General features: G+C 40.7%; 1 protein-coding gene across 1 annotated transcript in view; it reads right to left on the reverse strand.

Annotated features, from left to right (window-relative positions):
* Positions 1-13,332, reverse strand: part of COL4A1 (collagen type IV alpha 1 chain) — a 120,047-nt gene that overhangs the window by 21,298 nt on the left and 85,417 nt on the right. Inside the window, 14 exon segments of the mRNA XM_036394681.2 lie at positions 772-911; positions 1,748-1,837; positions 1,928-2,026; positions 4,756-4,908; positions 5,491-5,580; positions 6,138-6,305; positions 6,711-6,824; positions 7,166-7,316; positions 7,620-7,717; positions 9,210-9,314; positions 9,413-9,505; positions 9,861-9,935; positions 9,938-10,028; positions 10,906-11,097. Of these exon segments, the coding sequence (XP_036250574.1) occupies positions 772-911; positions 1,748-1,837; positions 1,928-2,026; positions 4,756-4,908; positions 5,491-5,580; positions 6,138-6,305; positions 6,711-6,824; positions 7,166-7,316; positions 7,620-7,717; positions 9,210-9,314; positions 9,413-9,505; positions 9,861-9,935; positions 9,938-10,028; positions 10,906-11,097 (1,659 nt within the window).

Genomic DNA, 13,332 nt, shown 5'->3' on the forward strand with positions numbered 1-13,332 from the left:
CTCTTATCCATCTGAATTTAAAGAATTCCATTGTTTTTCCACTTCTACACAACGTAATTTAGGATTAAATTTGGTTTTATATTTCACTTTCAGAGTTTTTCAAGTAATCTAGCAATTGCTTAATACCTACAAATGAAAATGAGCAGTCTTCTATGCATTTTTAGGATGGTTATACAAAGTCTTTTCAAAATTAGCCTTTAATTTATTACACTTCATCATCTTAAAAAAGTATTTTTTTGAGTCCTCAGTAAGTTTGCTACCAGATTAGCAGGTATTATTTTTTACCATTTTTACTTATAAATTCATTATAACTGTCATTGTACAGCTAGGAAAAGGAATATGAAACAAATGAGAATCCTAATAGATACTATTAGAGATTCAATTAAACTTTACAGACAGTATTAGCACAGTTCACTTTTCAGTAGTAGCTGAGCACTGTATAGTATCTTTGTAAAAGTACAGTAACATTATTCTAGTGTGATTATTTTCCCTGTTCATAAAATGCCCTTTTCACATTATTGACTTAGCATTTTTAAAAGTCTCCCTCCCTACCTTTCTAGCACTGGCAATTAGCCTATTTTAAGAAAGAACACTGAAGATACTGGTTCCATCAAACAGAATGCATCTAAACCTGAACATATGCACACCTTTCAAGTTTTTCATAAGGCAGTTAAATTAGCATAATAGAAAATATAACAAAACAGCTTAAAGGCCAACAGCATCTCTTCAAGTGCTTGGTAGAGATAACCAAATCCTTAGGGGTATAAATACCTTCTCACCAGGAGCCCCTGGAAAGCCAATTCCAGGAAAACCTGGTGCTCCTTTGTCTCCTTTTTCGCCTTTTTGCCCAGGGAACCCTGGTGTGCCTGGTGAACCTGGTACTCCAGGAAGACCCTTTTCTCCAGGTGTTCCTAGTAAAGGGAAGGACAAAATGGGTACATCAGAACCAGTGGTACCTTAGCAGTGTTGACAGTGATGTTTCAGTGTTGCTTTAGCTATTCAGAGCTATGAAAGTAAGTAAATTTTCTTTTGAGATTCACTCTCTAAATGGGACTTTTTATGGGATGATCAACTCTACTCATAGAAGACAGTCATAATCTTGGATTCAGAGTAAACAAAGATCTTGCTAAAAATATGAACTGAATAAAACTTTATTTTTATTTGATTAATTTCTAATAGTAATACAAAGTGGCCTTTTGGCAGCATATGTTTTCTGTCCTCATTTACCATTTCAGACTTTCATGTTTGATTTCTAAATATGCTAGACACAAAGCCATCTCAACGAAGACAAAGTTTCCATGTTGAGTTATAGGTTCTTCTCCATTTTATTCTTTACCAATCCCTTCCACAACAAGTTTATTCCCAGACCCCTACAGTTCATAATTGACAGGCAGTACACAGCAGCTCACCAAACCTTTTAGAAGGGGGAAAATACACAAGAAGCTTAATGCAGTTCACAGACTATCAGAGACACAAACAGGCACCACTCAAAAAACTTCCTGCCTGAAACAAATACAGAAAACCTAAAGATCCAGCTAAAGGATTTGCACATAGAAACTTAGGAAGCCATCCTATTATTTGTATATGACAATAGGATTGAAAAGCAATGTCTCAAAAGCCTAACATTCAGTCACTGCAAACAGTGCAATTGTTTAGTAGATCTACACCAACAAATACTCCATAAAGGTTTCTCATAATGTTCTATATTAATTAAGGAAAAAAATAAGAAATTCCTAGCAATCAGTACCTGGCAGACCCATTTCACCAACCGATCCTTTTTGTCCTGGAACTCCTGGATCCCCTGGGTACCCTGGGGGGCCTTGATCACCTTTTGGTCCTATGGACAACAGAGAAATGAAGAATCCCATCATTAACAAGGTTTAAAATACCTGACAAACAGTCTGTCTGCTGTTATCTTCAGACATACCTGGCTGTCCGGGAGTACCGGGTTCACCATCTCTCCCTGGAATTCCTGGTTCTCCATAATCCCCACGTAGCCCTTTTTCTCCTGCTTCTCCATGGTCCCCTGGACACCAAAAAGAAAAACACAGTGAGATCAGTTTTATTACAATTTACTGTAATTACATATAATAATCCTTCTAGTTAATTTTTGATCACTGCTGCTTCTCTCTGCTGAACAAGGAAATGGCTGAGCAAAACACAACTTTCCAATCATTAAACCAGTACTGAGAAAAGACTGAAAGCTATTGCAATTTTATGGGTGTCTGTGAAAATTGCAAAGTTATATCTAAAAAAGAAATGGAATGAATGTGTGTTTGAGTTAGATTAATGAGTTATTTGAAAAGTGGCCGACAGGTGTTAACAGCTCTCTAAAAGGGCCCATATGAACAACTAGTAAAAAGACAGAAATTTGCTGTTTTCCCTGTTCCATTTAATGTAAAGCACCTTCAGAAGGCTTGATCTCTTACTCTCTAGTGTGTCTCTTCTCCAACTTTATGTCCATGCCTTTTAGTCATAAACAATTCTGTTATTGTTGCATAGAGCTGCAGGACAACAGGTTACTGAAAACAAATCACTGAATGTTTTTAAGTAAGCAGCTTTTATTAAAAACATTTCAAGATGTCCAAACCCAAATTTTTTCATTAGGCATCACTGATAATATGCCATAAAAAATCTGTGTCTTCTCTGCACAGTTTGTCTTTTGGAAGCTTCTAAAAGCATTACTGTGATATTCATATCTAGAGGAATGAAGGCAGCCGAAAGATGAGCAAAGTTACGGAGTATAATTAAATTATTTTTCTCTGCTGGACTAAGTATCTTTTGCTTGGAGAGGATGAGATAAGAGCAGAAATTTGCAGGCTGGGATCTGTTTGGAACCTACTCTTCCAGGCTGTGCGAGCCAGGCCAATCTGTAGACTGCATGTGGTGAGGAAAAGGTAGAGTGTATAAGTTTGCAAGCATGCACTGTTAGTGATGGAGAGATTAGTAAATTAGAAACCAAAAAAATTAACTGTTTGAATTTCTCAGCAAAGGTTTCTTTATTTGCATGTAACAAGTGTACCTAATTTAGATTTCTAGGTACAAAATAAAATTAATCATCCTACATGCCAGTAGTAGATAAGGAGACAGTGAAAATGACCTATGTGGTTTTAAGACTTTACATACCACTGTACATATCAAGATCAGAAACAAATGAGAAAAATAATCTAGATGAAATCTTTATAGGCTGGGAGCTTCATTAAAAGTACTCTCAGAAACTGTATCTCAGCTGAAGGGCAGATGTACTCACTGCTCACTGGCTGATGCCCTCCCCTGCAGTCCCTGGCTGCCCAAGCTGCAAGGCACTACTTACCCACATGCCCAGGTTTCTCTGAGACCCAACCAGAACACGTGAGCCCACATCTCCTTCTGACAATTAGCCAGGACATGGAGATAAGAGGTAGCTAAGACTGGGATACTCTCCTGTTTCCACAGTTCAAATACAACAGTATAGTTATTAGTGATTCACTGTCAAACTGGAAAGGAGTCTGCCCTGGAATACACTGATGAAATGTACAGATGACACTCAGAAGGAAAGGCTCAAAAAGAGGACAGGATTAGACTACAGAAGGATTTTGAAGAGTTGGAATGAAGCTTGAAAATCATCACACTGAAAATCAAAAAGCATAATGCACCACGTGTGTGATAGAAGAAGTCAAAAACACGCATACAAAATGAAAAATTATTACACAGTAGTCGAGAACTAAGGGACTAAGAATTATAGCTAATCACAAACTCAGTCAGCTAATGCTTCAAGAAAGGGAAATTTCATTCTAGCCAGGCCTGAGTTGAAGTACTTTGCTTGTTTCAGCAATGTGCACTCTAACAAGGATGCAGCCAAACTGGGGAGAAATCACAAAGTATAAAAGGAATGATAATTGTTTCAGAAAACATGATATACTATTAAAGCCTGAAGGACTTGGTTGAGGGAAATTAAAGATCACAATATCTCAGCAAGCTCCCTTCTAAGCTCTACATTTCTATTTTAACAAAAAAAGTAACCATTTATTAAAAACTCTTATTTTTAAAATAAAAAATAATGTATAGTAAGAGAAAAAATATTAAAAATATGCAAAATATACACAATTTTTTTCTTTGAAAAGAAATACAGGAGAAAAATTATTTCAAACAACTAATTTATCAATTAGCAGTAAAACTAATAAACCAATAAGAATGTATTATCTAAAAAAGCTAACAAATCTATAACCATGAAGTTTCTAAACAGAAAACTGATTGCCTTTCTCCTGCATACTTCCAGATATTTCTAAACTGATAGAAGTTGATCGGTTGGTATCAGTGACATAAATGTATTTCTTTCCTGAATTTTCTTCAGGTCACAAGAAAGTGTGTCAAAAAAGGCTGCTCATTTTTTTTCTTACACTACCAGTTGATCTTCATGGCCACAACTACATGTTTTACATGAAAGACAGCTTTTCCCTTCTGGAAAGCTCTAGTTTTACTTTTAATTTTTTTTTTATTTTCAGAGAGCCTTGTGATTAAAGAGGTAAAATCAATTACAAAAGGACAAATTGAACCTCTTCTGTTCAAACAAAACCCCTCTGCTCTGTGATTATTCTTTTTTTCTATAGAGTTGAAAAACACCAGAAAAATATCTATATTTGCTGTGCAAAACTCTTTAATTTTATTTTAAAAACTGTTGCCTAAAACTAACACAAAACTAAATTCAAAGTACTGCTGCTTGGTAGTATATGAGTGTAAATTCCACTTATTCACACAGTTAGAGAATAAAGTTACCTTTTTCTCCTTGATCTCCCTTCTGGCCTTTGAGGCTAACCATGTCCATGTTGTCTATTGTTCCAGGTTTTCCTGGGAGACCAGCTTCACCTTTATCTCCCTTAACACCAGGATCACCCTGTGGTCCAATTACACCTTTGAAACCTTGGCTGCCTATAAAGAGACAGCACTGAATGTTACAGGGGCATATAAAACTTTGCAAGAATATTTAGTAGACAACAACAAATTAAATTAGCTATTTATTCAGATTTTGAGCACCAAATACCATGTTCTGGAACAGTTCCTATGAAATTTTTTTATACTTCACAATAGTTCTGTCACAAAGTTGACATATTTTTCCCACTTCCTAGTCAATAATTTTAGACTCTTGAAACGATAAGGACAGGAGTTTGGCAGTAATACAAAGCATTATCTGAGCCTCTTAATTAAGACCTTCCTGCTGGCTTTTAATAATTTCAAATACTGTATTTTTCTTGGAGTAATACCTATGGCAGCCTCACACCTAGCAAACCCTTATGTTCTTGAAAAATTGATCAAAAATCATGTTTTGGTGCCCAAACTCATGTCTGCTCCTAGAATGTGGCCTTTTATACTATTTCTAACTTAGAGGAAAGTCTCTTGACATAAACGGTTCCTTAGGCCAAGTATATTCCTTATCTTTGGTTATTTCTCGACTTCTGCTGGGGAAAAGGTGTGGGGTTCGCAATTTTTATTTTGAGAAAATCTCTCTCTTACCTTTTTCACCAGGAAACCCTCGCTCTCCAACTGGCCCAGGAGTTCCTGGCAACCCAGGAGTTCCCATAACTCCCATTTCTCCTTTGGGTCCTGAAGCCAAAGAAGAAGAGTTAATAAAAAAAATAAAGCAAGCAGTGTAAAGAAATACAAGAAACAGAATTATTTACTGCCTATCATATTAGGAGTTGCACTACTTAAGGAAAAATGGGACAAAGAAGATGATTAAACTAAAGCAGCCCAATAGAGAAAACAACAGTAAAAACAGTATTATGAAAACCAGAAGAAAATAGTTTGTAATGGGTTTTTGACAAATTCTTAAAAGTCCCTATTACAGCAAACAATGCTGTCATTAACAAAGGCATTATTAAAACCATACTCTGTCACTAAAACTGTGCAGAATAATCCTCTTTCATTATTACAGGAGCAAGGCTGGTTCCTTCAACCTGCTGGATTTGGTCCATGAAAGGACTTCAGCAGCAGCAGTTCAGTTACATGTGCACAGAGCTGCTTTACTGACATCAGTCCTTGCGTTTTCCCAAGCTTGGGCTCTTTGATCAATCAATTCCTAACTGAGTGAAAGGGTGTGCTGCCACAACTTAATAAAACAGCTGTCAAAGATGCTGATTTCTGAGGGACAAGGCATTTACCTGTCGATCCTTTCAGTCCAACAGCCCCCTGTGGACCTGGCAGGCCAGGTAACCCCACAGAGCCTGGGACTCCTGGCTGGCCCGGGCTGCCTTTATCCCCTTTAGGTCCTGGCATATCTAGACCTGGGACACCAGGGAAGCCCCTTTCTCCTTTTATTCCAGGAAATCCTACGAAAAACAGAAGATACCACATTAGTCCTTAACAAAAAACAAGGAAAACCATTAATAAGCATATCTGACCATGTCCACCTGTTCACAAATTAGATGGCATAGAGGATGAGGAGTCAAAGGCAGACAGCAGAACCAGTCCTCACTTCCTAAGAGAGGATTTCAACCTGTATCAATAACCCATCAATGACTCCTCAATGACCTGAGGAGACCAATCAAATGCTAGAAATCCTCTCAGGATTTCATTTTTGACTACATGGAGGAGGCCCACCAGCATGTCCCCCCCCCATCTACCCCTGTCAACTTCACACTGCAGAAAGTTCTCAAGAAACACTTTTACCTGTGTTATCCACTTATGTCAAAATTCTGCTCTTAAGCAGCATCGTGGGAGTATTCTCTGCTCACCTGGTGGTCCCTGGGGTCCTGGCTGCCCAGCAGGTCCTGGCAATCCTGGAGGGCCCAGCCCCGGAGCACCTGGAGGGCCCTGCAAGCCTTGGAGACCTGGGAGACCAGGGTCACCTGCAGGGAGACAGGAGAAACATAGACCAAGCATTCTCTGATGCTGTTTGACATCTTGCTTGCTGAAAATGGCAGACAAGGTGCGGTGCTTTGGAAGCACAAGGCCAAGGAGACTTCATTCAGCTACCAACTTCTCCAGGCCTGGGCTTGGATGAAGGGCTGCTCTTTGCTGCTAGCATTTTCTACTGGGGGGTAGTAGGAAAAAATGAGATGGGAAAGGGGCAATTCCCCAAGATATCAGTAGGATATTTCAGTAATGAATAGACTTTTCACTGCATCTGCAGGAGAGTGACTTTAAAAAGAAATACAAATACAGAACTGCATTTTTCCAGTGACGTTACCTCTGAATCCCTGCTGTCCAGGTATGCCCGGAAAACCCTGCTCGCCACGTAAACCAGGCAGTCCTGGACTTCCCTTTTCTCCAGGGATGCCAGCTGGGCCAGGGGGGCCTGGCAATCCCTTAGGGCCAGGTAGACCTACACCAGGTTCACCCTGGCCAAAGAAACACCATAGATTAGGAATCAACACATCAAAACCAAGAAATCATTTATTAAATGTATTTTAATCATGCAGTATAGGGCTTATCTACAGACCTCTATACATGACTTCAGGGAAGAGCTGTAAGCCCTTTAAAAGTGTTAATGCCAAGTATTTATCCATCTACTTTGTCTCCTTGTGTGCACAGTGGGAAACATAAAATGAAAGGCAGTTTGACCAGCTTCTAAAGTTTTTCCTTGCACGTGTTCCTGTCAACATGGGGAGTCACAGATCAAAGTATCAGCAGCTGACATCTACCTTTTGACCTTGTAAACCTGGAACTCCTGGCAAACCATCCAGACCGGGGGTTCCTGGAGTTCCTGGCTGACCAGGTGAGCCAGGCTGACCTTGGAAACCTATAAAACAAAGCAAAACAAACCAAGAGTCACACCATTACCCTGTCTGTCTGTAAGTGACCTCTGCTGTTTCTTTAAGCCTCTAAACTGAACTATTCACACGGACGTGTTAACAAAGACCTGGGTAGTCAAACTTCTAGGCCTGCCAGTATGCAAATGTCCCAACAAAGATTCAAACGCTGACTTTTGTGCAGCAGTTGGCTTCTGATGAGAAACAACCACTCAGAAGAAATAAATGCTGAGTGTTTCCTCTTAAATAATAGCCTTGTGGGTTCATCTCCCATCTCTCCTGTGAGAAACATCCTGCAAAACCAGGTTCCCAAAGTCTTCTTCAGAAAAGGCAACTTAATGTGTGGGGCATCAGACTGAGGGCTGTACAACAAAGCCAACCTGTGAATCAACACCTTTTGTGCAGTATATGTCTTGTGACACGTTCTATGTGTCCTGCTGAGGGTTTCATACTGAAGGTTTCTATGCCAGAGCTAGCCCATGAACTGCACCTTGGGAATGCAAGAAGGAATACCTACAACACTCTGCAAATCCCTTAAAGATAGCACTCACTCAACATCAGCACACGTACAACAAATTCAAATGAAGCAGGCAGAAATCCAGCTTTTAGGCTAAGACCTCAGAATGTCGTTGGGCAGGGCTGAGTTCATGGAAGGGTCCTTTAAAGAAATATATTTAATGTGTCATTTCTTTCATCTGGCATCAAAGTGCATACAGCAATTCTTTTACAGATACAATGGGCCTTTTCTGTTCAGGTCCCAATGCACTCTCAGAGGAACCAGACATGGTTACAGAGAAAAATATGCCCTTTCTCCTTATTAAATTTCTGACCCTCCCAGTTCATTCGTGTGTGGAATCATAAGAAATAATGACAAAGACACAAAAGAATTTTGGTGATTGAGGTGGCTGCTGAAAGTTCAGTCATCTAGTTCTAAATGAGCAGCAGTACTGTCAAATACATCTTCAAAAATTCCAAAACATTTAGACTCCCTCTAAGCTATTTGCATATGCTGACAATGGCCATGGAGGGAAGACTACACTTATGTTGAGTAAGCTGGAATTCTAACCAAGCCACTCTCAGCTGTCTGGGACCCAGTAGAGCTGTAAGCTCTGGCCCACAGCTGTTACAGTTACACCAGCATATTATTTGGACCAACTACACAGTGTTTTTCATCTCTCAGAAGGGTCATCTCATCTCAGCTACTTCAGGTGCTGCAATGAAAGATGCTGTACCATTTCACTTTCCCTTCTGGCAGTAGCTGTGACATTGTCTGTAGGTGCACCACTGCACTACACAAAGCAAGTGTGCAGCTGTACTCTATTGAAAGAATGCTCACTGTGCTGCTGGCTGACTTTGGCATGGGAGCTTCTTCAGCTGCACCTCCCAAATCCCGTGCAGCTATGGTTGGATGACAGTGCAGACCTAGGCCTCCACCCACACTCCAGTTACACCAGCTCTGTTAGATGGACAGCTTTATCTTACCTTTGGGACCTGGAGGTCCAGGGAACCCTATCCCCGGCTGCCCAACAGCACCTTTTTCTCCCGGTAGGCCAGGTCTGCCTGGAAGCCCAGGATTCCCTTTGTCACCTTTGCAAATAAAAACAAGACAAACATTAACACAAAGGCTAACTTCTGGGGAACAGAACCATCCTGATAATCAGACAAAGATTAACAGACTGCTGTACCTTGGGGTCCAGGGAAACCAGGTGGCCCAGGAAGACCATCTGCCCCAGGAGGGCCAGGGAGCGATATAGTTCGTCCTGCTTCACCCTTTGCTCCTGTAAATGTAAAGCTGTATTAGAGTACAGGAACTGATGAAATAAAACAAGGGACTGCTACCTTGACAGCATTATCAGTTCATCCATACCATTAAAAGTGACTTGTTATGAAGTTTTTTTTGGTAGAAGCTCTGTAAAAAACTAGGATGAACCTAAACCACCCCATTTTGCCTAGCAAATCCTTCAGGAAAACTGCCCTCAAAAATTTGCAATTATACTGGTGAAAGAGAGCACTGATTCAAATTAGCCAGTCTTTTTATTTCGGGCTTAAATTCTGATGATCCTCTAGGCTATACCATTTAAAAGGTACAATTTAATTTTCTTTTGTATTTTTTTTAACACATTGTAGCATTACCTGGAAGTCCTGGTAAACCTGGGGTTCCAGCAAAGCCTCTGTCTCCTTTTTCACCAGGTAATCCTGCAGCACCTATCCAGGAGGGCCAGGAAAACCTCTTTCACCACGCACTCCAGGGAATCCAGGTTGGCCAGGGGGACCACGTTCTCCTTTCAAGCCAGCTGTACCCTAATTTTTGGAAAGTACAAGTGTACTTCTTGCCTGGCTGGCAAGACAGAACACATCATTCTCTCTGAATATTTTGTAACTGGGATTTAGCACAGGTATCTGTAATGTTGAAGAAAGTGGCTTTTTTCTACTGAGTTTAATACAAACAGAATGAGGTTCCATGTGGAATAGCACATGGAGATCACATCTAGCAATGCAGCTAAGTGTATCACGCAGGCCATGTTTCCAGTAGTGGATCTGGGAGCAGAGGTGAGCTCCACATTCAGCTCAACATCAGCTCAACATTCAGCTCAACATCATATCCACATCAGCTCAACTCTATCAGTGCCAGATTTTGAGGCATTTATTTCCACAAGAAGAGAAATATGCTAGAAGAGACTTGAATCTTGTCTTACAATTTCTACTTGGATAACTGCATTTGTTCAATCATCTCCAAATATCACCTAAATCATTCACACTCGTTCTCACTATCAAGCTGTGAGAAAGGCAGAAAGGAATAAAACTACTGTCCATGTTTGAACCTTTTCTCTATAGTCCTGAAAGTAACAAGCCATGCTTAATGCATTTGAGTCAGATTACTTATTTGCATGACATGTAAAAAGAAATGGTCTGAAAAACCTAGCTCTGAAATAGTCTGTTGCTGGAGAACTGCCTTCCTCACTACTTCCAGTGAAAATGGAATCATCTTCTGAGGAAGAATGTACTACTCAAGGTAAAGAATAGATGTGGAAAAATAAATCAGGCCAATAAACATAAAGCATGTATAGGGCACAAAAGCATGTGAATTCTGATCTGAAAGACAGAATGTACAGCACAGTAAGAAAACATAAATGAACACACAGTAGGACAATATGCAAACATAAAGAAGCAAACATACCGCTACTCCTTTTGGACCCTGGGGACCTGGAAATCCATCTTTTCCTGGTCTTCCTTCTCTTCCAGGAATGCCTGGCTGTCCTGGGAAACCAGGATCTCCCTTTTCGCCTTTCAGGATAGAATCGTACGTAAAATCTCCAGGTTCTCCTTTTGGCCCAGGGCTGCCCATAAGTCCTGGAGTGCCGGGGGGACCCTGAAATTTCATAAATTCAGATGTCATCAGTTGCCCTACAAACCCTTCCACTATAAAAGAAAGCAAACCTCAGAAACTGAATTGCAAATCCAAATTGAGGGAACCACCAAGTCAATGACTGAGGAGGTCAAATGAGAATATTTTCCAAGACACAGCAGTCTTGGAAGCAGAAAGCTTCTCCCTTGGGTAGTTTATTCGTAACATTCAGCGGATGTGAATACATGTGTTCAATCGTTATTAATATTCATCAACTTTGAACAGCTGACCCAGGCAGTTGGTAATATCAGAATATAATGCATGTGCTCAGAAAATAGTTTTGTAACCTCTTCTGGAAAGAAACTACCTACCTAATGGTATGCCTACAGCATTTCCAGAATTTCAATTTTTCCCCTACATATTTTCTAGGACTTGATTGAACTTGTCTTATGGGAACAATCTCTATAATTTCTAGTGACTCAGGGCTACTCATTAGGTCAGTAAAACACAAACTTCATGGGCAGTGTCCACTATGTACAGCTCATGTGTGCCCTCCACTTCAACCTGAACCAGAACATGGTCATTGGTAATCTTTTCATTAGCACTGGAGTGTTCTGAATCAGACTCTGATGTTTCAGCATGGCTGTAAGCAATGTCAGCTTGCACGGCTGGCCTCTATGTAGTTCTTCCAAGTTAAATCATATGCTGGATCACCACCTGGCTGAACTTTGCAGAGTAAAACAAACTTAAAATCATTCAAACAGCAGCCAATCCTTGTCTGATTAAAGACATGAATAGCACTTATGAGGCAATAAAAGTAAAATATTAAGGTGTGGAAAACATGTGCCAAGAACAAATGACAGACAGCAAAAAAGCTTAAATACATTAGAATGTCTTCCATTTTTTCCCACTGTTTCTTTCATGAATCCCACTGATATTATAATACATTCGGACACTGAGTAATGCAATTTAGTGAGGTGGCAATAGATAAGGAATTCATCTTAGTCAACTTTCATTGGCTGAGTTCAGGCAACAAGGCTTTATTTATACTTCAGTGAGAGAAATAGATTCCTTGAGTAATGAATTCATACGAAACAGTTTGTTTTTTTACTTCTGAAGGTACCTCTCTCTCACCACTGGTGCTAGAGGGAGCTCACATAACCCCAGTGTGTGATAAAGCCAGTGCACAGGGATGTCACTGAGAAGTTATGTCAGAAAGGGTCAGCTGTAAGGAAACAGCTCTGGGGACAAGAGGTCTGGGAAGACTCAGTCTACTCACACTAGGAATGGTGTCAAAACCCACATTATGCTACAGGAACACGTATGCTGAGGCAGGTTTTCACAGCAAATCTCAGTGTCCATAGGGGCACTTAAATGGATTCTGACAAGGTCAAATGTAGTTGTGGTAGTACACTGCTCATCTAGGAGTCATTTGTGTCACATTTTAGACAAGTGTTACACTTACAGCTGTTCTGCTTTTGGCCTTACTGAGAGTCATGCTGTGCTGTCTCAACATAATTTACAAGTAATCTTATTAGGATGCTACCCACTTTCACAGCTTTGCTTTATTTCTTCAAAAGTATTGACTTTCCTGTTTACTAATTGTGTTTTACAGAACATACTGCAGACACTTCCCAAAATCTTCATTAACAACCTGGATGCAGGACTTGAAGGAATACTAAGTAAGTTTGCCAGTGACAATAAATTGGGAGGAGCTGTCAGCTCCCTTGGGGGCAGAAAGGCCCTGCAGAGAGAAACAAATCAGAGAGATGGGCAATCACCAGCATAAGGGCAAGTGCCAGATTCTGCACCTGGGATGGGGCAATCCTGAGTGTGTGGACAGACCAAGGAATGAGAGGCTGCAGAGCAGTGCCATGGAAAGGGACCTGGGGGTCCTGGTCCATGGCAAGCTGACCATGAGTCAGCAGTGCCCTGGCAGCCAGGAGGGCCAACCCTGTCCTGGGGGGCATCAGGCACAGCATGGCCAGCTGGGCAAGGGAGGGGATTGTCCTGCTCTGCTCTGAGCTGGGGCAGCTTCACCTTGAATACTGTTTTTGGTGCCACAAAATAAAAATGACATTAAACTATTGGGGAGCATCCAGAGGAAGGCCATGAGAATGGTAAAGAGTCTGCAGGGGAAGCCTTATGAGGAATGGCTGGTGCCACTTGATTTGTTCAGCCTGGAGAAGAGGAGATGAGGGTAGACCTCATATCAGTCTACAACTTCTGCATGAGGGGACGAGGAGGGGCAGGCACTGA

The sequence above is a fragment of the Molothrus ater genome, chromosome 2 (genome assembly GCF_012460135.2).
Source record: "Molothrus ater isolate BHLD 08-10-18 breed brown headed cowbird chromosome 2, BPBGC_Mater_1.1, whole genome shotgun sequence".
Classification (NCBI taxonomy): domain Eukaryota; kingdom Metazoa; phylum Chordata; class Aves; order Passeriformes; family Icteridae; genus Molothrus; species Molothrus ater.